This window comes from Lynx rufus, unplaced genomic scaffold, assembly GCF_022079265.1.
Source record: "Lynx rufus isolate CCGP_SWC_20201006 ecotype Redwood Valley unplaced genomic scaffold, mLynRuf1.p SCAF_12, whole genome shotgun sequence".
Lineage (NCBI taxonomy): Eukaryota > Metazoa > Chordata > Mammalia > Carnivora > Felidae > Lynx > Lynx rufus.
Genome location: NW_025814826.1, coordinates 68,576,766 through 68,601,908, shown reverse-complemented (window position 1 = coordinate 68,601,908; position 25,143 = coordinate 68,576,766). Strand labels below are relative to the sequence as shown.

The following is a 25,143-nucleotide window of genomic DNA, read 5'->3' as shown; positions in this document are numbered from 1 at the left end:
GGGCAGGCTTGCCTGGTCCGCCTGTAATTTAGGTTTGTGTGTGAGAGATTTGAGTTGGCAGAGGAGCAGCGCCCGAAGGCTCTCCTGGGTGGGGTAGGGTGGGAGGCAACATCTCTATGCAGGTCAGGTATGTGGCTGCCAGAGGGGACCAGGCCGGGGGCTGCAGGAGGGAGAAACCAAGGCCAGCTGGGCCTTCTGCGCCCTATCCCCACAGTCCTAGGGCTAGCAGCTCTTAGATGGGGGTGGTAGATGGGCTGGGCTCTGCAGCACCAGGGCTCCCGGGTTGCCGGGGGCATACAGCCCACTATTTCTGGCAGCGCAAGGGCATGTCTGGGGGGTGCCCAAGAGGAGTAGTAACACATCCCAGCATCGCCTTCCCCAACACAGCCCCCACTCTGACGGTCACCTCAGCAGCCGAGCCTTACATCCTGGTGGAGGCAGGTACCTTGGGAGATTGTAGTGTGTCGTGGCCACTCTTGGAAGCTGATGCCACAAACCTACTTGTGGCATCTCACCGGGGTCATCGATTTACTGGGGATTTCCCAACCTCCTTGTTAGGAGAGAACACCAGTGTTCTGTCTCCAGGACCCCTTGCCATTTGGCATCCTGAGCTAGAGAGAGTGGGGGTGCAACCTTGGCAGATGTGGAGGAGGCCTGGGGGCACACAGCAGGCTGCCCCCTCCGCCATCACCACTCCCCTATGTGCACTACATCCCTCAGTTCACCCAAGTGAGACATTTGCAAAAATAATAAAAATAATTTTTTAAAGAGGAAAGCGAGAGGTGTTTTTATCATTGTGGGAAATGACTTACATGTCACTATCATGGTCTGCGTTCTCTTTGGATATTTTCTGTATGTAACTATATAGTTTCAAAAAAATTCCAAACCGTGTTTTGTCTGTGTTTCCTTATGTGAAAAGCCAGCCTCATGGATGCATTTCCCTGGGTGAAGCCAGCATCCTGGGCAGGACTCAGCTGCTGCCCCTGCCGGCCCCCACTCCTTGGACCCTGCTCAGTACTGCCCCACATACACATCTTGTCTGACCAGTGGGAAAGCTGAGGCATAGAGAAGTGGGGTCCTCTCTGGGCTGTCTTGTGAACGCTGACATTGGAAGGGGAGCCCCAACACAGTCTCTGCCCTTGGCCTATTGAGCTGAGCCAGTCTCTACCCCCGTTGGCCTCGCTCTCTCACCCCTACCACATCTCCACTTACCCCTCACTGTGCTCCTCACACTCCAGCAGCCTGCCCTCCAAGCAGCTCTTTTGGTTTCAGGGCCTCCCTGTTGCGCTCCCCACCCACCAGACCCAACTAGGGACCTGCAGAGCCCTTCACCCTTCCAAGAGAAGAGGGTTCCCTGGATCCAACTTCCCATCTCCTGCAGTTCCTCAGACTTGCCCTTGCCCCCGCTCCTTGCAGCCTCATCACCGGTCCTGGGCAGTCTTCCCTAGACCCACAGACCCATCTACCCCCTCTCTCACTTCCTCCACTGTGGGCCTCATGGTTCATCCACCGGCTGAGAGTTCTACCCTATTGGGTCTGTTTTGACTTCCACAGAAAATAAATGCAGCCACCTCACACTCTTTCCGGGCCTCCCCTGGGGTCTTTGGACACCAGTCTCATCACCCTGCATCCGGGGCTGGATGTGCTGTGTAGTGGGGACTGAAACCTCTAAGGCATGGCAGGTGTTGGTTCCTCAAAGCAGTGGATACAGGACAGGCATTTAGAGGTCTGAGGCCCGGGTGCACCAAGCCCTCAAGAGTTCGTTGTGTGCGCACTGAGGAAGAAGTACTTTGTTCACTTTGGAAGACACATCCATCCCCCCTTTTCCCCCAAAACACGGGGGGTTGTGTCCTTGAACGCGACGGCTCTGGGGCTGCATTCGCGGCTGTTCCGCGGGCTCTGTGAAAAGGGGCGTATTTGATTACATGCACATATCCAAGTACTCAAGGGTATTAGATCGTAGATCCCTTCATTTCCTTTTATATGAAGGCAGTGTGTCTCCCACGTAAAGTCGCTCACGCAGATAGGCTTTGCGCGTGTGTGAGTGGTTAGCGGCAGTACGAGCGCAGGAGACCGCACCCCAAGGGCGGCTGCGGGGCCGGGATCAGGGGTGAGGATGGGGCTCAGCTTCCACGCGACCCCAAGAGCCTACGGAGGTGCCGATCCTCCCGCCGCCCTCTCACTGTCCTTCCTGACCGGACGTCAGCCGGACTACAGCTCCCACGATGCCTCGGGCGGCTGGACTACATTTCCCGGGATGCCCCCCGCCTGGCGGGGGCGGAGCCGCGGCGGCGGCGGCAGGGAACGCGGGAAGTCCGGATCCCCGCGCGCGGCTGATCGAAGATGAATGTGGAGCGCGAGCTTCGTCGTGAGTCTCCGGGCGGAATGCTGGGCGAGGAGAGGGTCTGGCCCACTCAGGCGAAGAAGCTTAGCGTTCCTGCCTCGTCTCCCTCTCTCTGCAGAGCTGAGCAAGGCCAAGGCCAAGGCCCAGAGAAGCGGGCAGCTGCGGGACGAGGCCGCCCTCTCCCACCAGCTGGGGGAGCTCCTGGCCAGCCATGGTACGTGCCCCGGGCCTGGCCCATCTTGTGGTCCAGGGCCGGGAGAACTGTAGGGCTGGAGGTCGGAGCCCTGGGGGGCAGGAAGGGATGGGGGACCGGGCGAGCCAGCGGGGACGGGGGTGGGGGTGGGGAGAGGGGGGCGGAAGGCCGAGGGCAGGGGCCAGGAACCTTGCTGAGCCAGCCGCCCAGGGCCGGCCACGACCTCGCTCGCCCTCGCTCGCCCTCGCTCGCCCTCGCTCGCCCTCGCTCGCCCTCGCTCGCCCTCGCTCGCCCTCGCAGCCTCTGGCCGACTGCCCAGCCAGGGCTGAAGCCTGCCGCGCCTGCCTGCCCAGGCCGCTACGCAGAGGCCCTGCGAGAGCACCAGCATGAGCTACAGCTCCTGGAGAGCATCGATGACCCTCTGGGCTGTGCCGTGGCCCACCGCAAGATCGGAGAGCGACTGGCTGAGCTGGAGGATTACTCAGCTGCCCTGAAGGTGGGCAGAGCCCACTCCCACCCCCAGCACCCATGCTGACCACACCCGGCCCTGCAGAGCCCACACTTCGAGCTGGTCCCTTTCTGAGGAGAGAAGCACAGTTTTCACTGTCTTGGCCTCTGGCTAGAGGGGGACACGCTTGGACGTGGCCTCTTCAGGCAGCCCTGTGTCAGGGAATTGTAGTCTGGTCTTTGGGTAGGCACATCACAGCCTGGGAGTCTGGCCCCACAAACCATTAACGAACATAACACTTGAGCTGTGTTTGTGTTTGTGGGACAGCTGGGGAGTTGGCACAACTGTCCACAAAGGGCCTGCTCGGGTCCTGGCGAGTGGGGCTGCAACAGCCCAGCTAACTCCCAGTCAGCGTCTCCTCCATATGATGATGATGGCTGGTTGGAGTGTGGCACCGCTGTCCCCACAGGCGGCCCATGGCACAGAGGATATGGGACTTGCGCAGCCTGGCTTTGTCCTGCTCTGTGGGGATTTGGGGGGTGTAGGGGGTTCTCCTTGGCAGAGGTAGGCGCCTCCTGGAGTTGGGGTACATATGGGATTTGCTTGAGGTGGGAGCTGGCTCACAATGGCTATTCCTTTGCACCCCAGCACCAGCACCGCTACTTGGAGCTGGCCCGTTCCCTGTCTAATCATACTGAGCTGCAGAGGGCCTGGGCCACCATTGGCCGCACTTACCTGGACATCTATGACCACTGTCAGTCACAGGACGCCTTGCTGCAGGCACAGACTGCCTTTGAGAAGAGCTTGGCTATTGTGGACGAGAAGCTGCAGGGTGAGGGCCCTCAGAGGCCAGGCCTTCCCAACCTCTGCCTCCTGACCTGCTAGCAGAGGAGGCCACGGCTCCAGTGTCTGCTCTGTCTGTATGGTGGGTTCTACTTGCCTGGGCCCACCCTTTGCTAGGCTGAGATCTGTCCTCAAAGCCTCCCATGAGGAGGTGCATGGCCTGTGCTCCCCACATCCTCACATCTGGGCGTTGTCTGCTCCTTCCCACGCTCTGTCTACAGCAGGAGCTTGTCACCACAGCAAGAGACAGGAAGAGGGGTGGGGGAGAGGCTGCACAGACCCCGAGTTAGATACCCCAAGTGGGGATGAGGCCCTGAGGATTTGTGGGGGCACCTTCTAGGGACGCTGACCAAGCGAGAGCTGAGTGAGATGAGGACCCGACTCTACCTCAACCTGGGCCTCACTTTCGAGAGCCTGCAGCAGATGGCCCCGTGCAATGACTATTTCCGGAAGAGCATCTTCCTTGCCGAGTAAGGCCTCCGCCCCTGGAGGAAGGAGCCTCCTGAGAGAGCACCGCCTGCCCTCCCTGCTCACCTGCCGCGCGTCTGTGGCATAGAGCAGGCTTGGCTTAGCATCAGCAGCTACATGTCAGCGCTTGGGTGCCCCCAGTCACTCTGAGCCCTGTCGCCTCCCACAGGCAGAACCGCCTCTACGAGGACCTATTCCGTGCCCGCTACAACCTGGGTGCCATCCACTGGCGCCGAGGGCAGCACTCCCAAGCCATGCGCTGCCTGGAGGGGGCCCGTGAGTGCGCACGTGCCCTGAGGAAGGAGCTCATGGAGAGCGACTGCTGCGTGCTCATCTCGCAGGTGCCCACTTACAGCTCTGGGCCTTGCCTGCCGAGGGGCTCGGGCTCCAGGGAGCCTGCAATCTCACCTTTCTTTTCTCCCCAGATCTTCCAAGACCTGGGGGACTTTTTGGCTGCCAAAAGAGCCCTGAAGAAAGCCTACAGGCTGGGCTTTCAGAAGCCTTTGCAGAAGGCGGCGATCTGCCGGACCCTTAAATATGGTGAGCCTTGGAAGGGGACCCAGGGTGCTGAACTTCCCCCGGAAGGGGTGAGGAGATGGCGGCACCAGTGTGAGGCCTTTTCCTGCTCCCCACCCCCTTCTTGTTGGGAAGAGGGCCCCCCATCTCTCAGAGCCTTCAGCATGGTGTGTCAGAGGGGGGACACATTGAGGGTGCTCAGGAGGCTGGCTGGGCATTTATAGACGAGCCAGGATCTTTTGGGCAAGGCGGAGACGAAAGTGTTGCCAGAGAGGATGGGAGAGCAGACGGCGCATGTGGCCCGTGAGGACTGACAAGTGGCAGGAGCTAGTAGCTCCCCTTGTGAGCCAGGTGCTTCTTCGAGGTGTCAGTTACTAGTTTCCTGATCCATGCAGTAAGTCCACGAGGTGTGTTTTGTTACTGCCCCCTTACCTAGGGGCGAGCAGAGGCCTAGAGACAGTGGACGGCCCACCCAGGGCTCACGAGTCACAGGTGGCGGTCGGGTCGGGGCCCCACGCTGTGTCCCCTCTTCACTAAGGCTCTTCTTGCAGTGCTGGCAGTGGTCCAGCTGCAGCAGCAGCTGCAAGAGTCGGAGGCCAGTGACCCCCGGCGTGCCATGGGCATCTGTGAGCAGCTGGGGGACCTGTTCTCTAAGGCAGGCGACTTCCCCAAGGCGGCCGAGGCCTACCAGAAGCAGGTGTGCGTCCCCTGCTGGGGCGGGAGGAAAGGGGCGGTCGGGACACTCTGGGCTGGTGGGGTGTGAGGCAGCCCTGGCCTCGCTGTCACTGCCTCCACAGCTGTATTTTGCAGAACTGCTAAGCAGGCCGGGGCCCGAGCTGGCCGTCATCCACGTGTCCCTGGCCGCCACCTTGGGAGACATGAAGGACCACCGCCGGGCCGTGTCCCACTATGAACAGGAGCTGAGGCTGCGTGGTGGCGACGCCCTGGAGGTGAGCAGTAATGGCGTCCGGTCCCACCCGGGGTGCAGAGGGGCTATGCGAGTAGGTCTCCACGGCTCTGCCTCAGGACCGCCACTCTCGAGCGTTTGTGTGGACAGGCATTCCCTTTCTAGGGCTGCCGTCCTCCTGTTTCGTGGGGGCAGCAGTGGGAGCTGGGCCTTGGCCGGGGCCAGTTCCATGGGGCGGACAGCAGCCACAAAGCTCATCCCTCCTCCTCCTCCTCCTGCTCCAGGAGGCCAAGACCTGGTTAAACATTGCGCTATCCCGAGAGGAGGCCGGCGATGCCTATGAGCTGCTGGCACCATGCTTCCAAAAGGCTCTCAGCTGTGCCCAGCAGGCCCAGCGGCCCCAGCTGCAGGTACAGAAGCCCATCCACGCACGTGGAACCCCCCAGTGCAGCTTTCCTGCGACCTGCCTGTCCTCGTCCCCCACCCCCATCTCCCCGTTCAGGGTGTCTAGTGCCCCTGGAGCCCTGAACTGGGCATCCCCTGCCCCTCAGAGGCAGGTCTTACAGCACCTTCACAGCGTGCAGCTAAGGCTGCAGCCCCAGGAGGCCCCTGGCACTGAAGCCAGGCTGCAGGAGCTGAGTGTGCCCAGAGACCAGGAGGAGGACGAGGATAAGGAGGAGGAGGAGGAGGGCGATGGTGACACCCCCGAGGCCAGCGACGTGGAGCTCTCGGAGAGTGGTGAGGCCCGAATGCTGCCTTGGCCCCTATGCCAGCTGCACGTGGCATTTCCTCCCTGACACCTGCTGGGGCTGGGCCCTGGGCTGGGCCGGGCGAGGGTGGAGTCCTCATTGGGGCTGCTCACCGGCTCGCGACAGGAGGATTCAGCCTTGTGGAGGAAGGGCGGTCTGTGCTGGTAGATGGAAGAGGGGAGTGGGGGCGGGGGGCTCTGGGGCAGCTCCGGAACCTTCCTGGAGGAGTCATTGATGGGAAGGCTAGTGGGTGTCTGCTGGGGAAGGAGGTGCAGGGTCAGACCTGGAGAAGTGGCACCACGAGAGGAGGGCACAGGGCAGACAAGAGGGGAGTGGAGACAGCACGCTGGCTGCCAGGCACAGGAGCTCAGCACTTCCTGAAACCCTTGAGAGCTGGTGCAGGCTTTCTCTCAAGGCTGGCAGGGTCAGCCTTGTGGGAGGTGGGTGTGCAGGATAGGCTGGAGCCATCACCCAGGGGGTGCCGGGCTGGTGGGTGCAAGCCGGTGGCTCGCTTCTGGCTGAGAGGCGGGAGGTGGGAGACCTGTCCCTGGGGCCACAAGGAACAAGTTCAGTTTTGAATTTGAGGGGCTTCCAGAACCTCTCAGTGAGCGGCCAACGGCTGTGGGAAGGTTATGCCATGCTTTAGAAGGGGGTTAGGCTGCGTGTCACCGGTATGTGGGTGTAGGCAGCCAGAGGAGAGTTAGAGGACCAAAGCGGGAACTATAGGTAATACCACTCAGCAAGTGGTCACGTAAGAGGAGCCCGTGAAATAGAAGAAGGTTCTAGCAAAGACCAGCAGCAGAGGGAGTAGAGGACAAGAGCAGAGAAGAGGAGTGGGGTCAGCCAAGTGAGTTGGGGGAGGCAGATGCAGACAGGAAGGCCAGGCACGTGCAGGTGGAGGGCACCTGGGCTCACGGGATGAGCTATTTGTAATGTGAGCGTGACTTGGCCCAACAAGGGTGCTTCCCAGGAGGGGACAGAAGTCTGGGGTGGGGAGATCCTCAGCACATGATGGATAGGGGTCAGGTGGGCAGAAAGGTCGGGTGCATCCCCTGTGGGCCGGGGGTCTGTGAGTGAGGAACAACCACGGACAGGGCTGGGAGTGGAATAGCAGTCCACACTGGACCCCCATCCTCCAGGCCTGGAAGGTCAGGGGAGCCTGGGGACGGGGGGGCTTGGCTTACGTGGAATGGGCCGGGCTCTGTTCCAGAGGGTGATGCTGAGGGCTGGTCCCAGCAGCCGGAGGAGGACGAGGAGCTGCGGGCCTGCCTGGGCCGGCAGAGGGTGAACAAGGTGAGGATGGTGTGGGGGTACTGCGTGTGTCCCTCCCATGCTTGCCAGGACTGCCTGGTCCCCTCACACCTCTGCTTCCTGTCCTGGGACAACTGTCCACAGTGGAACCGGCGCAATGACGTTGGGGAGACTCTGCTACACCGAGCTTGCATCGAGGGCCGCCTGGGTCGTGTCCAGGACCTTGTAAGGCAGGTGGGTCTGCTGCCTCGTTCTAGCTACTCTGTGGGTCATGGGGACGCTCTCCTGGGGTGCACTGTCTCCCTGAGGGGATAGGGCAGGGCATGGGGGCTGCAGGGTGCATCGTGGCTGCTGGGCCTGCACAAGTCCCTTTAGGGGCCTCCCTGAGATGATGCATCCTGTGTGGGGACCACCTCTCTCCGCTAGGACCTAGGCCAGGGCAGAGCCAGGCCTGAGGGTAGACTTACGGGGCCCGTTCTGAGTTCTGAGACCCAGGCCCTGGCTCTCCTGGGACCTCAGAGCCCCACAGTGAGGCCAGCCTGAGGGATACTCAGGTTAGGCTCCTTCCCATCCTTGGTCTCAGGGCCACCCCCTGAACCCTCGGGACTACTGTGGCTGGACACCCCTGCATGAGGCCTGCAATTACGGGCATCTGGGTGAGTACGGGGCTGGTACGTGCCAAGGACGGGGGCCAACAAAGGCTGGGAGCTAGCGCACATCTCCTGGCCCACAGACATTGTCCGCTTCCTGCTGGACCACGGGGCTGTGGTAGATGACCCAGGCGGCCAGGGCTGTGAAGGCATCACCCCTCTGCACGATGCCCTCAACTGCGGCCACTTCGAGGTGGCTGAACTGCTCATTGAACGGGGAGCGTCAGTCACACTCCGAACCACGAAGGTGAGTGGGGGTACAGGCCAGGCCGTGGCGGGTGGGGTGCTCCTGCCGGCCCTGCTCAGCCAACCGCCACGCAGGGGCACAGCCCACTGGAGACACTGCAGCAGTGGGTGAAGCTGTATGGCAAGGATCTGGACAGCGAAACCCGAGAGAAGGCTGGTGCCATGGAGAGGCTGCTCCGGGCGGCCCCCTCAGGCCGAGGCAAGTACAGACCGTCTGCCCCTGGGGACGGCTCTCCCTGACCTGAGAGTGCCCCAGGCCCTGATTCCAAGTGACGTCTTAGCATGGGTGGTTGGGTAGTGACGGACGCTGCCTCACACGAGATTCTTTCCCCCCACAGCTCCCCACGGCTCCCAGGCTCCCCACGCTCTTCCACGTAACCAGCTGTTTGACCCTGAGGTCTCTCCTCCCTCGAGCCCCTGCCCAGGACCCCCAGAGACCTCTCAGGCTCGTGCCAGGGTCTCTCTGGGGCAGACAGTTCCAGCTGTGACCAGGCCTCGGAGGAGCAGGCACAAACTGGCCAGCAGTAGCAGCTCAGAGGGTGAGGACAACCCAGGCCCCCCCCGACCGAACCAGAAGAGGCCCCGGCATTCTGTCCAGCCACAACAGGACAAAGCCTGGACGCCCGGATCCACCAGCAACCGGGAGGCGGCGGCAGCGAGTGCTCCCTGGGTGGGCGTCCGAGGCGTGGGCAGTGCCCAGAGCTGCCACCTGGGGTCCGGCCCACCTTGGGGTCCAGGCGAGGCCACCCTGCAACGGCCAGCACTCATCCCTGAAGAGGAGTGTCTGGCCTCAGACTGGCTGGAGGACGACTCACCACTGCTCCACAGCCGCCAGGATGGCCATCTGCCCCGCTCCCCAGGCAGTGGTGACAGTACCGGTCGTAGTGCCTCGGGGTCAGGCAACAAGAGCTCCAGCAGGCCCCGGGCCCGGGCCAGGCAGAGCCGGCTGCCCCGTCTCAGGAGTTGCGGTGCACTGGTCAGGGCAGGTGGAGACGGTAGCTCGGCTGCAGAGCCTCCGTGGAGCCCGGATGTCTCCAGGGCCTCGGGGCCCAGTGGGGAGAAGAGCCCTGTGGCGGGCCAGCCCTCGGTGGGTGCACTCCCTGGGTGGGGGCGGTGGGGGCAGTGAGGCTAGACGGCTGTGTTTTCTGACTGAGGCTGTTGTGCCCTGCCCCCACCCAGCAGGGTCCGTCTTTGCCCCCTCCCATCCGGGTGCGAGTGCGAGTTCAGGACAGTCTTTTCCTCATCCCTGTCCCACACAGGTAAGGCGTCACGTGCCCTCCGAGTCCCAGCTTCCCCGGCACCCCTGGGAGAACCCTCACGTTTGCAGATCAGATGGCGCGGGTCGCAAGGGCTTACTTTGACTTGCGTCACCTTGCTGTCCAGGGGCCCTCCCATGGCTGACGTGAGGTTGCAGGCCAGGGCAAGAGTGCCCCGCAGGAGCACAGACAGGGCACTGGAGTGGTTAGGCCAGGCCCCGTGGCCCCTAGGAAAAGCGTGGAAGAGCTGCAGAGAGCACGGGCATGTCCTGGGCAGGGGCAGCGGGAGGGGAGGGGAGGGAGCCAGACAGAAGAGCTATAGACCTAGAGATGGCAGGACCCCAGGGGCTTTTCCTCAGTGTGTGCAGGGACCCGGCCAGCTCAGCTTCCCCTTTGTCCCTGCAGCAGGGAGGTCCACTCTGTGGCCTGGCTGGCTGATCAGGCTGCCCAGCGCTACTGCCAGGCCTGTGGGCTGCTGCCGAGGCTCGTCTTGCGAAAGGAGGGAGCCTTGCTGGCCCCACAGGACCCCATCCCTGATGTGCTACAGAGCAACGAGGAGGTGAGTGGTAGGAGCCTGGGCCCTGAGCACAGGAGAGCCCCCAGCGTGGGGGGCCCCCGGGGCTGTTTAGTGACGGTGCTTTGCAGGTATTGGCTGAGGTGACTTCGTGGGACCTCCCCCCGCTGGCTGACCGCTACCGCAGGGCCTGCCAGAGCCTGCAGCAAGGTAGGAGCCCAGGAGAGCCTCAGGTGGCCTGGGCAGAGGGGCTGGGTGTTCATGGTCCACTTTCGTGTGCCACTCCCAGGTCTGTGGGCCTAATGTCCCAGAGCCCTAGATATCCACCGAGGCACCGTCCCCCCGACATCTGGCCTCAGGTTTTCCTCCTCTGCCCAGTGCCCACACGTGTGGGTGTTCCCCAACACTGGCCCTGTGGGAGGCGGGATGGCATAGAGTCACCAGAGCCACTGAAGGGTAGGTCCAGGGTGGCTCTCCAAGGGAGCTTGCCTTGGGCCCTGAGATACGGCGGTGACAGAGGTTGGAGCCCTGCCGAGAGGACCTGACAAGTCAGAGAAGGGACATCCCCACCCACCAGCCACGCGTGGGGGCTCAAGTGATGCTGGGCCCACAGGCTTGTGGGATTGGGCTCTGCAGCACCTCTGGGGTGTCCCAGGGCTCATGAGTGAGGAGGGAGATGTTTGGTTTGACCCCCCAAGATTCCTAGGGCAGAACGGCAGGTTCTGGTCCTGGTGACGCTATATCCCCCCCTCCAGAGGAGCACCAGGAGGTGCTCCAGGCCATGGAGTGCCAGGGCTCGGGCCCCTCATTCAGCGCCTGCTCCCTGGCCCTGCGCCAGACCCAGCTCACCCCACTGCTGCGGGCCCTGAAGCTGCACGCGGCTCTCCGGGAGCTGCACCTGGCAGGGAACCGGCTGGGGGATGGATGTGCTGCTGAGCTGCTGGCCGCCCTGGGCACCATGCCTGGCCTGATTCTCCTCGATCTCTCTTCCAATCACCTGGGCCCTGAAGGCCTACGCCAGCTTGCCACAGGCCTCCTGGGGCAGACCACCTTGCAGGTAGAGGCATGGGGAGCGGCAGGCTGGCAACAGGGCGGCATCAGAACGTTTGCAATCAGCCCGTCGTTGGGTGGGAAGGTGCAGTGGCGAGTGCTGACCTCTGCCCAGCTCTGGGATGGCAAGGAGACCAGATTCTCCAGGGGGCCCATGTCTTCCACAGAACTTGGAGGAGCTGGACTTAAGCATGAACCCTCTCGGGGATGGCAGTGGTCAGGCCCTGGCATTCATCCTGCAAGCCTGCCCCTCCCTCAGTACCTTGCATCTCCAGGCCTGTGGCTTTGGCCCCAGCTTCTTCCTGAGCCACCAGGCAGCCCTAGGTAGTGCCTTCCAAGGTGAGCTGATGGGCATGTCCACTCCCTGGCCCCAGGGTTCCAGTTGCCATCAGAAGGGCATGTCCAGGGGCACAGAGAGCCTTGAGCAAGAGGGGCCCCGGGCGACCAGGCGTGGTGTCTAGGAGCACATAGGTGGATGTGCTAGGTCTTCCTGGGCTCGGGTCATTCCCCTAGGACGTGCCATGGGCCGCTGTCCCTGTCTCCCTATTCTCACCGGCTCTTAGCGTTCCGTTTGCCTTAGATGATCCCACCACGGACACTGAGGCCGTGGAGAGCCTGAGAGACTGAGAGACTGGGAACTAGGAGTCCTCCAGGGGGCCTTTCTGCAGAAGTGGTGGGCTAGGAAGTGGGGCTTGGGGATGTGAGAGCAACAGCAGAGGAGAGGCTGGGATTAGGGCAGCAGGAGGTGCTCTCCAACCCCACCCCATCATTCACAGACACCCTGGCCCAGGGCCTGTCTCAGGTACTCCGTCCTGGCTTGGGCTGGGGGAGGCAGGTAGCCCAGAGATGGTGGGGAGAGGGTGGGCTCGGGAGTCTGGCCCTGTCCCCTCCCTGCCTGGGAAACCCCAGGTGGGAGTTCCCTCAGTTCTGCATGCACAAAATCTCAGGGATGATAGCTTCCCCAGAGGGATCATGAAGGTGTTGGGCCTGGGACTGCAGCTGGGCTGGGTTGGTGACCGTGTGTGGCTGACAGTGGTTCTGGTCCCCCGTGCAGACGCCAAGCACCTGAAGACACTGTCTCTGTCCTACAACATCCTGGGCGCCAGTGCCTTGGCCCAGGCCCTGCAGAGCCTGCCCGCTCACACCCTCCAGCGCCTGGAGCTTAGCTCTGTGGCAGCTGGCAAGAGTGGCTCCGACCTCGTAGAGCCTGTGGTCAGATTCCTGACTAAGGTGTGTGTGCGGCTGGCGGGAGAGGGGTGGGGGCGGGGGGTGCCATGGCAAAGCAAGGCTGGGCTGTCCGGGCTACAGTTCCGCACCTGAGACCTGGCAGGGGTAGGAGCAGCCTGGGAAGAGGGTTGCAGGTCCAGAAAGAGCAGCTGTGGGTGAAGCTTTTGGGAGAGCTGCCTGCCTCGGGCTGTGAACTCCTGGCCGGCAGGAAAGGTGCCTGGGACCCCAGGCAGATCCCAAGGTCTGGCCAGGCTTCCTAGGGCTCTCTCCCCTGACTCTTCCATGTGGGGCTGATCCCTGTGATTTTCACATGTCGGGTATGACTTAGAAGGGGAGGCGTTTCCTTTTGATTTTCACATTGAAGGGATGCTGCTCCCCTCTGGTGCCTTGGGGGTCAGGCAGTCTTTGGCCCCTTGTTTCTGAGGAAGAAGGAAGGTATCTGACCTGGGTTTGGGTCCTCTGCTGGGAGGCAGAGAGGGTAGGTGCCCCACTCAACCCTACTCCTTTTGGGCCTCTGCTGTGTCTAGGAAGGCTGTGCTCTGACTCACTTGAGCCTGTCTGCAAACCACCTGGGCGACAAGGCGGTGAGAGAACTGAGCAGGTAATGCTGTGCCACCCACTCCTGCACTATTCTGAGGGAGTCTGATCTCAAGTCCCAGTACCCTGGAGCGCTGGGTTGGGCAGGGAAGGGAGGTGAGCTTGGGGACCTACCCGAGGCCCTGGTAGTAACAACTGGTAGTAACAGCTTCTTCCCCTCACTCCTTCCAGCTTTCAAGCCTGCCTCCTTGTGTTTCTTCTTCCCGTACTCCTGAGGCTCCTGACAGCCTTTCCCATTACCCTTTGTTGTAGCAGCCCATACCGGGGCCACTCATGACCCTCCAGCCTCAGCTGGCTCTTGGCGGTGTTGGGCACCCAAGCCAGGGAGGCATATACCCAGGCCTGGTCACTATGGTCCTGGCCCTTGGCAGTGTCCAGCTGGCCCTAGAGAAGTACTTGCACCTGTGCATACTGGGGCAGAGCCTATAGGGCCTGGCCTATGGCTCCCAGAGCTGTGGTTTGTCTGGGGCAGCTTTCTGCAGTACTGGGGGCCTCCCTCCCTAGAGGCTGACCCCTTTATTTCTTCCCTTGTTGTCTTAGATGCCTTCCTCTTTGCCCCTCACTCATTTCACTGGACCTGTCTGCCAACCCTGAGATTGGCCGTGTTGGCCTGGAGGAGCTCCTGTCTGCCCTCCAGGTGCGGCCCCAAGGCCTCAGTTTCCTTGGCCTGTCAGGTGAGCTTGGGGACCTACCCGAAGCCCTGGTGCTTCCTCTAAATGGGCTGTCACTGCTACCAGCCAGATGGCAAAGGTGGGCTGGGCTCCTTTAGTTAGATACAGTGGGGAACAGTGACCAGTGTGACTGGAAGGGGGTATAAGCCCGGTTCCTAACACAGGGCAGGGAGGACCATGGGGGCTTTGCCTTTGGCCTGTTCAGCCTGAACCTCAGAGACCATGGTGACTGGGGTAGGGGGACGGGGGTGGGTCCCCTTTCACAAGGATTTCCTAATTACCATTGGCAAAAAGACAGAGCTCAAGATCAGGATGGCAAAAACTTGCCACCGAGGGATTTTCCCACTTGCAGGCAGGGCCTGCCCTGACTCTACCTTCCCAGCCTGTGTATTCTCATTTTGGCCACACCCAGGCACAGTACCCTACCAGAGCTGCCTTGACGATGACCCCAGGAGACATTAATTTGGTAAACTGGCCACCCAATAGCCTGACACATCCAGCCAGGGCTTGGGGCAGGAGAGTACCAGGCTTTGCCCTCTAGGAGGATAAGGACTAGGAGTGGGTGTGTACATAGGGAACCCCTGGGTTCCTCCTGCTCCTCACTCCCACCCCACAAGGCCAAGCCGGCTCCTCCAAGAAGGCAGCCCTGAAGGCAAGCTGGTGGGATATCTGCACACAGCTAAGGGGCTGCTTCCCACACACCTGGCATCTGTACCTGTCCTCTCCCCTAGCTCCCTAGGGTCCTGAGCCTGTTGGGCACTCTGGCCTCCCTGGAGATCAAACCTTGACAGCTTAGTGTCTGTCCTCTTAAGACCCACAGGCATTCCTATAGTGTCCATTTTACAGATGGAAAGACCCCAGGCATTGTCATAGAAACTGTCAGAGGCACAGATGTGATTGCAGCATTTATTTTAGCCAGTCTCCCTCCTGCCTGCCTACTGGCTATGAAAGGAGCCCACGGACCGGGTGGCCTCTCTGGAAGCACGCCCGCCTTCCTAGGGTGTTAGTGGGCCTCTCCTGGGCATCTGCCCAAGCACCTGGTTGTAGCCCCTGGGGCTCAGGGGAAGTGGCCTCTTCCTGAGGACCACGTTGGTAGAAAAGAACACAGGCCTGGGAGTTCCATAGGTGTACTGAGAACGCCACTGGCTCCTGCGGGATTTCCCCGTCTACCTCGCTGGGGCCTGCTCCCTGAGACCAGCTCCCCCCTCCCCCCCTGCAGGCTGTGCTGTCCAGGGCCCCCTGGGCCTGGGCCTCTGGGACAGGATCACTACGCAGCTCCAGGAGCTGCAGCTGTGCAGCAGACGCCTCTCCACCGAGGACCGTGACGCCCTGCGCCAGCTGCTGCCCGGCCAGCCTGGAAGTGCGTGCACACTGGACCGAGGGACCCAGCTCTTCTACCGGCGCCTCTGACAGGCGGCGCTGCCCTTGCCCTGCAACGCACCCTCGCCTCAAATAAACGATCGCCGCTGCTGCCTCCACCCCCGCTGCTGCCTGGAAGGCGGGTGGGAGGGGGAAAGCGGGGGTTCACTTTGCTGTAGGGGAGCTGAGAGCCCGCTGGAACTGGGGGCAGCTCTGGTCATTTGGTGGTTACGCGGAGAGGGCAGTCTCCTTTCCCGGAGCCCCTTCCCGTCTGTGGGTTGTACGGCCGCGGGCGTGGCCAGGAGTCGGGACGCGCCCATTTCCGGGTGCGCAGGCGCGGACGTCATGGTGGTAGTCGATTGGGAGGGAGGTGTGCTCAGGAGCAGACCTTGGTGATCGAGCGTAGATTGCGGGAGCTAGGGGTAAATGCGTGCGCAGGCGCAAACGTCAAAGAGAGCGCCGAGCGGTCGATTGGGAGCGCGGCGCCGCGGGTCCCCCCGACCGGCAGAGCGAGCGCAGGTACCCCGGGCCGGGTGGGGCGAACTAGGAAGGGCCAGCTGAACCGGATGGGAAAAGGCCGCTGGGCTAGGTCCGTGCGCGTCGTCTTGTCGCACAGGGTCCCCCTCGCGCCCAGGCACCTCGTTCCTCATCTTGGGGTAGTCTCTTTAGTCCCGGCCCCGCCCGGCGTTGCGAAGCCATTTCCCCGGGTTTGACGCCCCTGAGAGCGGCGTTCCCAGCGGGCGGGAGCCCCGGGTGTGTCCCGCGGGTGCCGGTCCGTCCCGAGCCGCACGCGGACCTCGCGTGCACCCTCCGCATCCGGTCGGGCCTCACCCCCACGGTCCGCCCCACTCGGGGCGCCTCATTGCTCGCTTGGACCCGGGGGCAGCCTGGGCGGCATCTACACAGTCAAATGTGGGCATTATCTAGAAACTCGCTTTTCGGTTCAGTGTCCGGCCTCTGAGATTTAGCTATATGTTCGTTTGTAGCTAGGGGACATTCGTTTTCGCGACAGAGTGGAATCCCGCCGTAGAACTGCAGGCGCTTTCTTTATTTCTCCGCTCTTCAGTCCTCTCCGCCCGGGCACCCCCTCTTGGAAGCTCGGGACGGGTTGCTGAGTAGTCTCCCAGCTGCCACCCGCTGGACTTCTGTAATGCATCCGCCTTCCCTGACAAGATCCCTCCCTCGGAGACGTGCTCCTTAACCCTTTCCCTCTGGTCCCTCTGATCCCTGGGTACCCTAGGGCTCCAGCCTGGGCTGCTTTCTCTCTTCGTTCCCCTGTTAATCGTCCCCTGTGTGACGCCACCTACCCCCAGTGTCAGGCGTCAGCGGTGCTAGCTAGCCTGGCCTCTCCTCTGGCCTGAACTGCCTCAGCACACCCTGGATGACTGTGGAGCCTCTGGAACCCCACACAGCAGCGCCAGGGCGAGCGTTCCTGGGAGCCTGCTCCTTTTCCATCTCTTCCGACTCAGCTCACGTGACTGTCATTGGGCCAGAAATAGGGCACTTGTTCTTGATTCCTTTTCAACTAACATTCTGTTTCAAATACTTCTTCGGTGGGTTTGGTTTCACGTCCAAAGCATGGCTGAAACTGACTCTAGGCACTGCATCAACTACCTGAGTGGGCAGGACCCTCCCAGCGGCCTCATGCTTTTGTTCTTTCTCAGCCCACTTCCCCCCTGGGAGCCCCAAGAGCTTATGTTTAATCTGTCAGTCCCGCTGCGTTAGTATAAAACTCAGTTCTGATCGCCAGAGCTGTGTACCTTGGTTCCGCCTCCATCCTCATTCGGAAAGCTCTGTCCCCCGCTTGTCTATCCCTCTCACTGCATTCCTCTGAAAGGCCTTGTGTTATTTACGCTTTTCTCTCTGCCCAAATGCTCCTCCCCTGGTCTTCTGAAACTTGCCACCTTCTTATCTTCTGCCTTGCATCCTTCAGTGCGCCCCCACCCCTCGCCACTGGTCTCTCCTCTCCTGAGATGCTCCTCAGCACCCACTTCCTCCTGACAGTCTCTAGGGCAGAACTGGTGTTCTCACCACAGCACATAACACCTTGTGTGTTCATCACTATGATGTAGGCAGGCCAGGTCCAGGGGCTCAGAGGGGGTCCCTGCTGGACCAGCCAAGAGGGTCCTTACCTTCACACAGGTTAGAAATCAAATGTGAGCCTGAAGGAAGTGAGAACAGAGTTTATTGAATAGCATAACTGACAGAGCATAGCAGAGGGAGCATCTGGGAAATTCGGAAAGCAAAGAATAGTGAGTCTCTGATTGGGGTCAGGAGTTTTTATTGAGGGTTATGTCCTCTCAGGCATCCAGACATTGGTCGGGACAAAGACATATCCTGGGGGTCTTGACATCAAGATGTCTAAAGTCCCATGGCAATGGCCTGGAATATGCACAGGACAGCCTTGCCCGGTCACTCTTCAGATGTTATCTACTGTGCTGACTCCAAAGAAATTATTAACTTCTTGACCTTTACAAGGTAGACATACATCGTTTGTGCTATAAGGCATGTGCAAGGCAGGGGTACAGGTGCTAGCTAGAATAAAAGCAGAATAGGACGTAAAAAAGCAGATATTCGTGAAGTTCTTCAGTTCCCCTATCTCAGCTATCTCTCGTCTGACTCTGACTCTGCTGAGGGCAGGGAAGCTCTTCATGAGGTCCAGCACATGAGACCCAGGGGTGTTAGGGGTCACCTTTGATTTGGCATTGGCTCTACTCCCCAGGTCTCTGCTGTGGCCCCCTGAGCCCTACAAGATGTTTCACGGGATCCCAGCCACTCCAGGCATGGGAGGTGAGTGTGGCCCAAGCTGGACCCAGGGACCCAGAGGGTCCAGGCTTTCAGGCCCTGCTGCAGAGGCCAAGGGTTGGGGGGGTGGGGTGGGGGAGGAGCTATAAGTGTCTCCCCCATACAAGCCTCAGTGGGCAGCTAGGGACTGGTGCAGTTTATCACCAGGGGGCCCAGAGATGACCTCCAGGTGGGACCCACTTGGCACAAAGATAAGAGCTTTAGTGTGGCTGGAACCTCAGGGGGTCCTGGGTATCCTGGAGTCAAGCCAGGGGAAAGGTCACAAAGCATGTGACAAACATCATTTGTGCCCTGTCCCTGCACCGTAAGCAAGGTGTGGTGACCCTGCTATAGAGTGAGGTAACTGAGGAGCAGCAGTGGAATGAGGAACCAGGCCTGGCATGTGTCTCCCTGGCTCCAGAGGAGTGTCGTGTGCTCAGGTCCCCCACTCCGCGACAAGTTGGCGGGGTGCTGGGAGTAGAATTCTATCTTCCAGTTCCCTCTGGGCTCTTTGGGATGTTTCACAGGGTGAGGCCTTGGGTGGGCTAATGAAATGGGGCTGGGATTAGGGCCAGTGGACAAGCCCCCTGGGGTTGCCTTTGCGGCCAGCTTGCTAGCTCTCTGCTCTGTTGCAGCCCCTGGAAACAAGCCGGAGCTATATGAGGTGAGTGGCAGATGTCCACCTGGCCAGCATTGGCCAGCACCCGTGTGAGCCTCACCTAGACCCCGCAGCCACCCTGGTACCATGGGCTGACACACTGTCCTCTCTCCAATAGGAGGTGAAGCTGTACAAGAACGCCCGGGAACGGGAGAAGTGAGTCCCGCCCCTGGACTGCCCCCACCCAACACACACTCTCTCACACACACACACACACACACACACACACACACCACACACACACACACACACACCATGTTCACCTGCCTCCCCTGAGTAACTTCCCCCAACCTCTGGACCACCCCCATTCTGGGGTCAGGCTGGCGAAACAGTTCCCAAGGAGCCTCTGCTGGGGCAGGGGGGGAGAGGCCGCTGAAATGCAGAGCTCTGCCACAGCTTCACCTGGGAGGGCTAGTGCCCTCCCTGGGCTTTGGTAGCCGTGGCCTGATGGACACACTATCCTCAGATATGACAACATGGCGGAGCTGTTTGCGGTTGTGAAGACAATGCAGGCTCTGGAGAAGGCATACATCAAGGACTGCGTCACCCCCAACGAGTGAGAGCCCACTGACCTTGCACCGGTGATAAGAGCCAGTCTGTGGAAGCTTGTTTCTGCCTTCCAGGGCATGGGTGCTCAGGAGGAAGCAAGAGCAGGGGTCTGAGGCCTGAGCTGGGGATTCGTATGGATCCTGCCTCCTCCAGGCTGTGAGGGGGTCCACTCCTGTGGGAACCACCCAGCACAAGGAGGCTGCCCCTGGGTGCTTGTGGCTTTGGCACCATCTCAGCCAGGAAGTCCTAGTCGTGGTACAGAAGTGTCTCAGGAGGAGAGACCTGTCTACCACCTTGGTCGGGGGTTCCCCCTGTGCCGGGGGCTCTCCCTGGGCACAGATGTCCTCATTGACAAAAGGGCTTCAGAAGGCAAGCAGAAGGGTCAGGGAGATCAGCATGTGAGGCGCTGTTGGCCAGGCCTGGCACTTAGGAGATACACGGGGCCTTTGTTCAGTGAGATAGGCCTGCCTTGTAGGTCCACAAGCTGTCGATGTGGAGGTGTGGCCAGTGTATTCCAGAAGAGGGGGCTGGCCAGGCTTCTGCCTGGGTCTGGGCTCATCCCGTGTGGCAGCCAGCCATATTTGGGCCACTTCCCTCTTCTGCTTACTGTCCTCCCAAGGTCTTGTATTTAGACTCCAAGGGAAGCCTCAGCCTTCGTGGCCCATCTCTGATCTCTCTGAGAGCTGCCCTGTGTCTGGATGGGCCGAGAGAGAGAGAGAGGAGGTGTGGGCAGGGCTGGCCTGTACTGAGGGCAGCAGCCTGGCCCTCTCCCTAGGTACACTGCAGCCTGTTCTCGGCTCCTGGTCCAGTACAAAGCCGCCTTCCGGCAGGTTCAGGGCGCAGAAATCAGCTCCATTGATGAATTCTGCCGCAAGTTCCGTGTGAGTGAGCTGGCCCCTCCATTTCCCGGGGAACAGCAGGCGGGAGGTGTGGGTGCTGTTGGGGAGGGTCTGGCCACCTGCCCCGTGAGGCCCAGTACCCATGGTACCCGCCCTCCCTCAGCTGGACTGCCCACTCGCCATGGAGAGGATCAAAGAGGACCGTCCTATCACCATCAAAGATGACAAGGGCAACCTGAACCGCTGCATTGCAGACGTGGTCTCGGTGCGCTCCCGCGGCCTCGGGGAGCTATGAGGGGCCAGAGGGGCTCCTGCGGCCTCGGGGGCCTACGAGAGGTCAGGGGGGCCAACGCTGCCTTGCCGTGGCCACCGTGTACACAGAAGCCCGGGGCTCCCAGGGCTGCGCAGCCCTCACACACACCGGGAGGGGGTCTTCATAGTTAGGAATGAGGGGTGGGCAGGACCTTCTCCCTGGGCAGCATCCAAGAGAGACCCCTGTGGGAGGCACCGAGGGTCAGTGCAGCCAGGGTTCCCATGCACCCACAGCTCCAGGAGGCCTAGCCAAAACCCTGTGGGCCAGGTGGCATAGAGGAGAGCTCATGGGCTATGGGAACAGGGGGGTCCAGCAGGGACCCAGTGACCAGATAGCCAAGGAGAGAGGCTGAGGAGGGAGACAACGGGCCAGACGGGCTGGGTGGGGGCTGACCTGGGCCTGGCCCCGCAGAGGAACCAGGCCCGCGAGCTGCAAGGAGTCCCCCACCCTGAGCCCCTACGGCGGGTCTGTGGTACCTCACACACACACTTCTTCCCAGCTCTTCATCACGGTTATGGACAAACTGCGCCTGGAGATCCGTGCCATGGATGAGGTGCGGCTCCCGGAGGGGACAGAGGGATGGAGGGGTGGCTTGGAGAAGGGAGTGGCAGGGGCGGGGGTAGGAGAGGGTTCCTGGCAGAGGAAGCCGAGCGTCCTGTCCACAGATCCAGCCTGATCTGCGGGAGCTGATGGAGACCATGCACCGCATGAGCCACCTGCCCCCCGACTTCGAGGGCCGCCAGACCGTCAGCCAGTGGTGAGCATCCCTGCCCGAGACTTCCCTGCCCCGCCAAGGACCGAGAAGCCCCTCCCGTGCACACACCTCAGTGCTGTGCTCCCACAGGCTGCAGACCCTGAGCGGCATGTCGGCCTCTGATGAGCTAGATGACTCCCAGGTGCGCCAGATGCTCTTTGACCTGGAGTCGGCCTACAACGCCTTCAACCGCTTCCTGCATGCCTGAGGCCCCCTGTCCCGGGGTCTGGGGAGGAAGGCTCTCCGGTGGGCCCGGTGGAGGGGCTGCAGCTGCGCTCCACGCTCGACCCCTGGGTGGTCTGCATGCGCCTTGCTGTTCATAGCAGCTCCTCCGTCTGTGTGTCCGTCCACCCCAGAGCTCTCTCCCTGCCCTCCCCACAATAAAGATGCTTTCTCACCCCCCATGCCTGCTGTGGCTGCCCTCCCCCAGCCGGGCCTGCCCTGCCTTTTTGTCTTCCCTCTGGGCCTCGGGTGGGATCCTGCCTCGCTGGAGCACAGAGGCTCTGAACGTGCGGCCCGTTCCTCAGGAAAGGGTCTGACGCCAGCTTCCCTGGGTGATTGGGAGCAGGGGCCAGGTAAGGCTTGAATCTGACCACAGAGGAGGCTGCCTTTCACATCCGCTTCCCCACCCTTCACCTGAGAGCTCTAAGCAGCTGGGGGGCCGGAACACTGCTGTGCTGCCCCCGGTACCTCTCCCCGCCCTGGGGGACGCCACAGGCCAGCGCAGGGCATTGTCCTTGTAGTGGTTCACCGGGGCCCCAGTAGATGACTCACGGGACAGACAGTTTGTCCTGCCCACCACAGAGGGTGTCCCTTGCTCGGGAGCAAGGTCAGGTGGGGGAAGCAACGGTCCTCGGGTGGGGACACGGGTGTTCACGGGCCGATGCTGGCTCAGTTACCAGTGTTTACTGCACCTGCTGCGAGGCCAGGGGCTGTCAACCCTGCAGAAGCCCTGGCCCCCGGCGTCACAGCCACCTCCTCACAGGCAGCTGGCAGCAAGCCACAGACCCAAGGCTCTGGATTCCGGGGTGCATCGGGTCACGTTTTGGCAACTACGGCACTGGGATGAGGGACAGGCTAGAGCTTAATTGTAGCATTCCTTTTTCCTAGTAGTACTTCTGGATGTCTGTAGCATTAAAGGCAATCAAGTAAGGTGTGTAGTGTTTCGGATGGTGATAAAGTCTGTGTGTGAACTGGCTGCCAGTTGGGGAGGTGCCATTTTGCACGGGGCAGGCGGTCAAGGATAGCAGAGTCGGCAAGGAAGAGAGGAGTAGAGAGCCATTTGGCAGAAGGGGGGCAGAGAGGCCAGGTGAGGACTTGGGATTGTACCTGGAGCCCTGGATGCCAGCAGGGGCCTCAGAGCGGAGGCGTGCCCCGTGTCCTTTGGGTCTTAGTAGGGAAAGACAGCAGAGAGCGGCGACTGGCATGGGGGGCCTGGCCCGGTGGGGGCTGGGGGGGCAGAGAAGGGTCCTTCGGTTCTGGGTGTGGGCCGTGCTGTGTGTCACACCCACAGTGTTTGCTGCTGGGCTGGATGCGGTGTGCAGTGAACACCCAGGCCTTGCACTAGAACAGCTAGACCTAGGAGGAGCTCCTGTGGACATGTGGACACCTGCACCCAGAGGGGCTCCGTGAGGGTGTGGCCAGAGCTGTCGGCACAGGCGGCATCTAATTGTGTCAGCTGGCCAAGGGCATCAGGTGGGTGGCTGGACATCAGAAGCTGGAGTTTCAGAATGAAGGAAGTGAACACGATGAAGGCTTTTTAGCTCCATGGCAAAAACTCACTCTGATAGGTGCCAGGAACTGTACCCAAGAGGCCCTGGGACTGGTACTGTCACAGTTGGAGGTTGGGGATAGAAACACCACAAAGGAGCGGAAGAAGGGATGGCTGGGGCCAAGGAAACCCAGAGACGCCCTAGCCGCGGACAGGCAGCTGGGTCCAGGGCAGACTGAGATGGGGAAACTCGCCACTAAGAGGCCTGGGGAGCCCTCGGGGACTTTGACAGGATTGGGGTGGGGGGGGCTTCAGGGGAGCCTGGAAGAGACTGCCAGTGCCAGAGACCCCAGATCCTGATGTCGATGGCAGCTGAAGGGGCAACGGAGGTTGTTTTGGTCGGTACGGTTTTTTCTTTTTACTGTAATTAAGCGCAACATAAAATTTGCCTTTTTTGGTAAAGATTTTATTTTTTTTTGTGGGGCTTGAACTCCACAACCCTGGGATCAAGAGCCACACGCTTTACCGACTGAGCCAGCCAGGCGCCCCGACCATTTTAAACGTTTTAAAGCTCAGCGGCATGAAGTACACTAAGAATGCTGTACAGCGATCACCACATCCAGACAGAAACTGTCCTCAGTAAACACTAGCTCCCCGTTCCCCTTCCCCAGCCCCTGGCCGCCACCATCCTGCCTTCTGTCCCTAGATTTTGACTAGGTGCCTCCTACAAGTGGAGTCATACAGGGTTTATTTTTTTTGCGATTGGCTTATTCATGTTGTACATGTGTCAAAAATTTTTTAAAGTGCTATCCCCAATGTGGCGCTTGAATTCACGACACTGAGATCAAGAGTCACAGGCTGTACCAACTGAGCCTGCCAGATGCCCCTAAGTTTCCTTCCTTTTTAAGGCTGAGTTCGCCCTCCCCCCACCCCCCATTCATGCTGGATGGCACCACAGTGTGATATCCCTGGGTCCTAAGGAGGGCCTGGGGCAGAGGAGATAGGAAGAGCCTGCCAGGGTTCCCGTTATATTACATAGACCGTATTTCATTCATCCATCCATCCTTCAGTGGACACCTGGGTTGTTTCTGGGTTTTGGAGGTTGAACTAGTGCTGCTATGGACACAGGTGTGTCTGAAGACAGGAGGGACTGCAGTGTGCATGTTGGATGATGGGATGGTGTAGGAAGGGCCCAGGGACACAAGAGAGGGTGCAGCACCCAGAGGGTGACCCCAGCACCAGGGAGGGGGCAGTCAGATGTGCAGGGGCACTGGTGATGCCTTCTGCGGCCGCTCTGGGCTGGGATGGAGGGCATCTGCTGGGAGAGGTGGAGGGTGCGTGAAGCAAAGGAATATGGGCCAGCATGAAGTTCCTGAGGTCAAAGGGGCTGCCCCAGGGAGTGCCAGCCACAAGCCTCAATGGCTCACGCAATTCTGCCCCTCAGCCCAGGGACCTGGGAAGGCCAGCCTAGAAGGCTGGTCTGAGATCTTTGCCCAGAAGTAATAGACCCTTGAGCAGTGGGTGGCCTGAGGCAGCAGCCAGGTCCCCAGTTCCTGCTGCAGCCAGCCCCGTGGTCCTGGTGCAGTGGGGTAGGAAAAAGGCCAGTTTGTGCCTACAGTCTCCAGAGTGCCTGAATCTCTCCAGCTTCCCTCCTTGCTGACTCAGGGTTCCAAGAATCATCCAAATCCCTGTCAGGCTCTTCCTATCTCCTCTGCCCAAGCCCCTTCTTAGGACCCAGGGGTATCACACTGTGGTGCCATCCAGCATGAATGTGTGGGGGTGCGGGGGCGACCTCAGGCCCAGGACTCTGCCCTCAGCATGATGCCCTGCCCTGGGCCCACGGGACTCTGGGGACAGAGTCCCTTGGGCCTTGGCTCCCAGCTGCCCCAGGGCTTCACCTCTTCCATCCCAACCACACCTCACAGGGCTCAGGGTCAGTGGCCAGCTGAACCAGGTGGGGAAGGGGACGCCCACACACTCCCTCCAGGAAGCAAAAAAAAAAACCCCACAAAGGCTGCCCTGAGACCTGGCCAGGGGTGCGAGCTGGCTCCCTGGGGCCTGCCCCTCCCCTGCCAACCAGGCAGAGATAAGCCAAGAGGTTCAAAGGCCAGAGACGGAGCCAACAGGGAGGGGCGGGTGCAGAGCTGGCAGTAACAGCCCTCCCTGGAGCCCCTGGGCCTGGAGCTTGGGATCCTGCCAGGAAAGCCCAAGAGACCTCTGCCAGGAGGCAGCAAGCAGAAGGCCCA

General features: G+C 61.0%; 2 protein-coding genes across 3 annotated transcripts; both read left to right on the top strand.

Moving 5' to 3' along the window:
• Nucleotides 1–2,285: 2,285 nt before the first annotated feature.
• TONSL (tonsoku like, DNA repair protein) lies at nt 2,286–15,408 on the top strand. 2 transcript variants are annotated; one of them, XM_047074346.1, is made up of 26 exons: nt 2,286–2,368; nt 2,463–2,558; nt 2,891–3,033; nt 3,634–3,817; nt 4,169–4,298; nt 4,466–4,637; nt 4,722–4,836; nt 5,364–5,509; nt 5,610–5,762; nt 6,004–6,129; nt 6,271–6,457; nt 7,679–7,761; nt 7,864–7,953; nt 8,303–8,375; nt 8,453–8,616; nt 8,691–8,814; nt 8,954–9,702; nt 9,798–9,874; nt 10,277–10,430; nt 10,517–10,595; nt 11,141–11,442; nt 11,603–11,774; nt 12,490–12,665; nt 13,190–13,263; nt 13,800–13,933; nt 15,150–15,408. In XM_047074346.1, the coding sequence occupies exons 1-26, from the start codon at nt 2,344–2,346 to the stop codon at nt 15,338–15,340; spliced, it is 4,119 nt and encodes a 1,372-aa protein (XP_046930302.1). In that variant the 5' UTR covers nt 2,286–2,343; the 3' UTR covers nt 15,341–15,408. The 2 variants fall into 2 exon arrangements, with proteins under 2 accessions (XP_046930302.1, XP_046930301.1); XM_047074345.1 differs by having other exon boundaries at nt 9,795–9,874.
• A 286-nt stretch (nt 15,409–15,694) lies between these two features.
• On the top strand, nt 15,695–21,590 carry VPS28 (VPS28 subunit of ESCRT-I). Its single transcript, XM_047074347.1, has 10 exons — nt 15,695–15,808; nt 18,012–18,079; nt 18,709–18,737; nt 18,850–18,887; nt 19,198–19,287; nt 20,056–20,161; nt 20,283–20,384; nt 20,932–20,985; nt 21,098–21,189; nt 21,277–21,590. The coding sequence occupies exons 2-10, from the start codon at nt 18,043–18,045 to the stop codon at nt 21,392–21,394; spliced, it is 666 nt and encodes a 221-aa protein (XP_046930303.1). The 5' UTR covers nt 15,695–15,808; nt 18,012–18,042; the 3' UTR covers nt 21,395–21,590.
• The last annotated feature ends 3,553 nt before the right edge of the window (nt 21,591–25,143 follow it).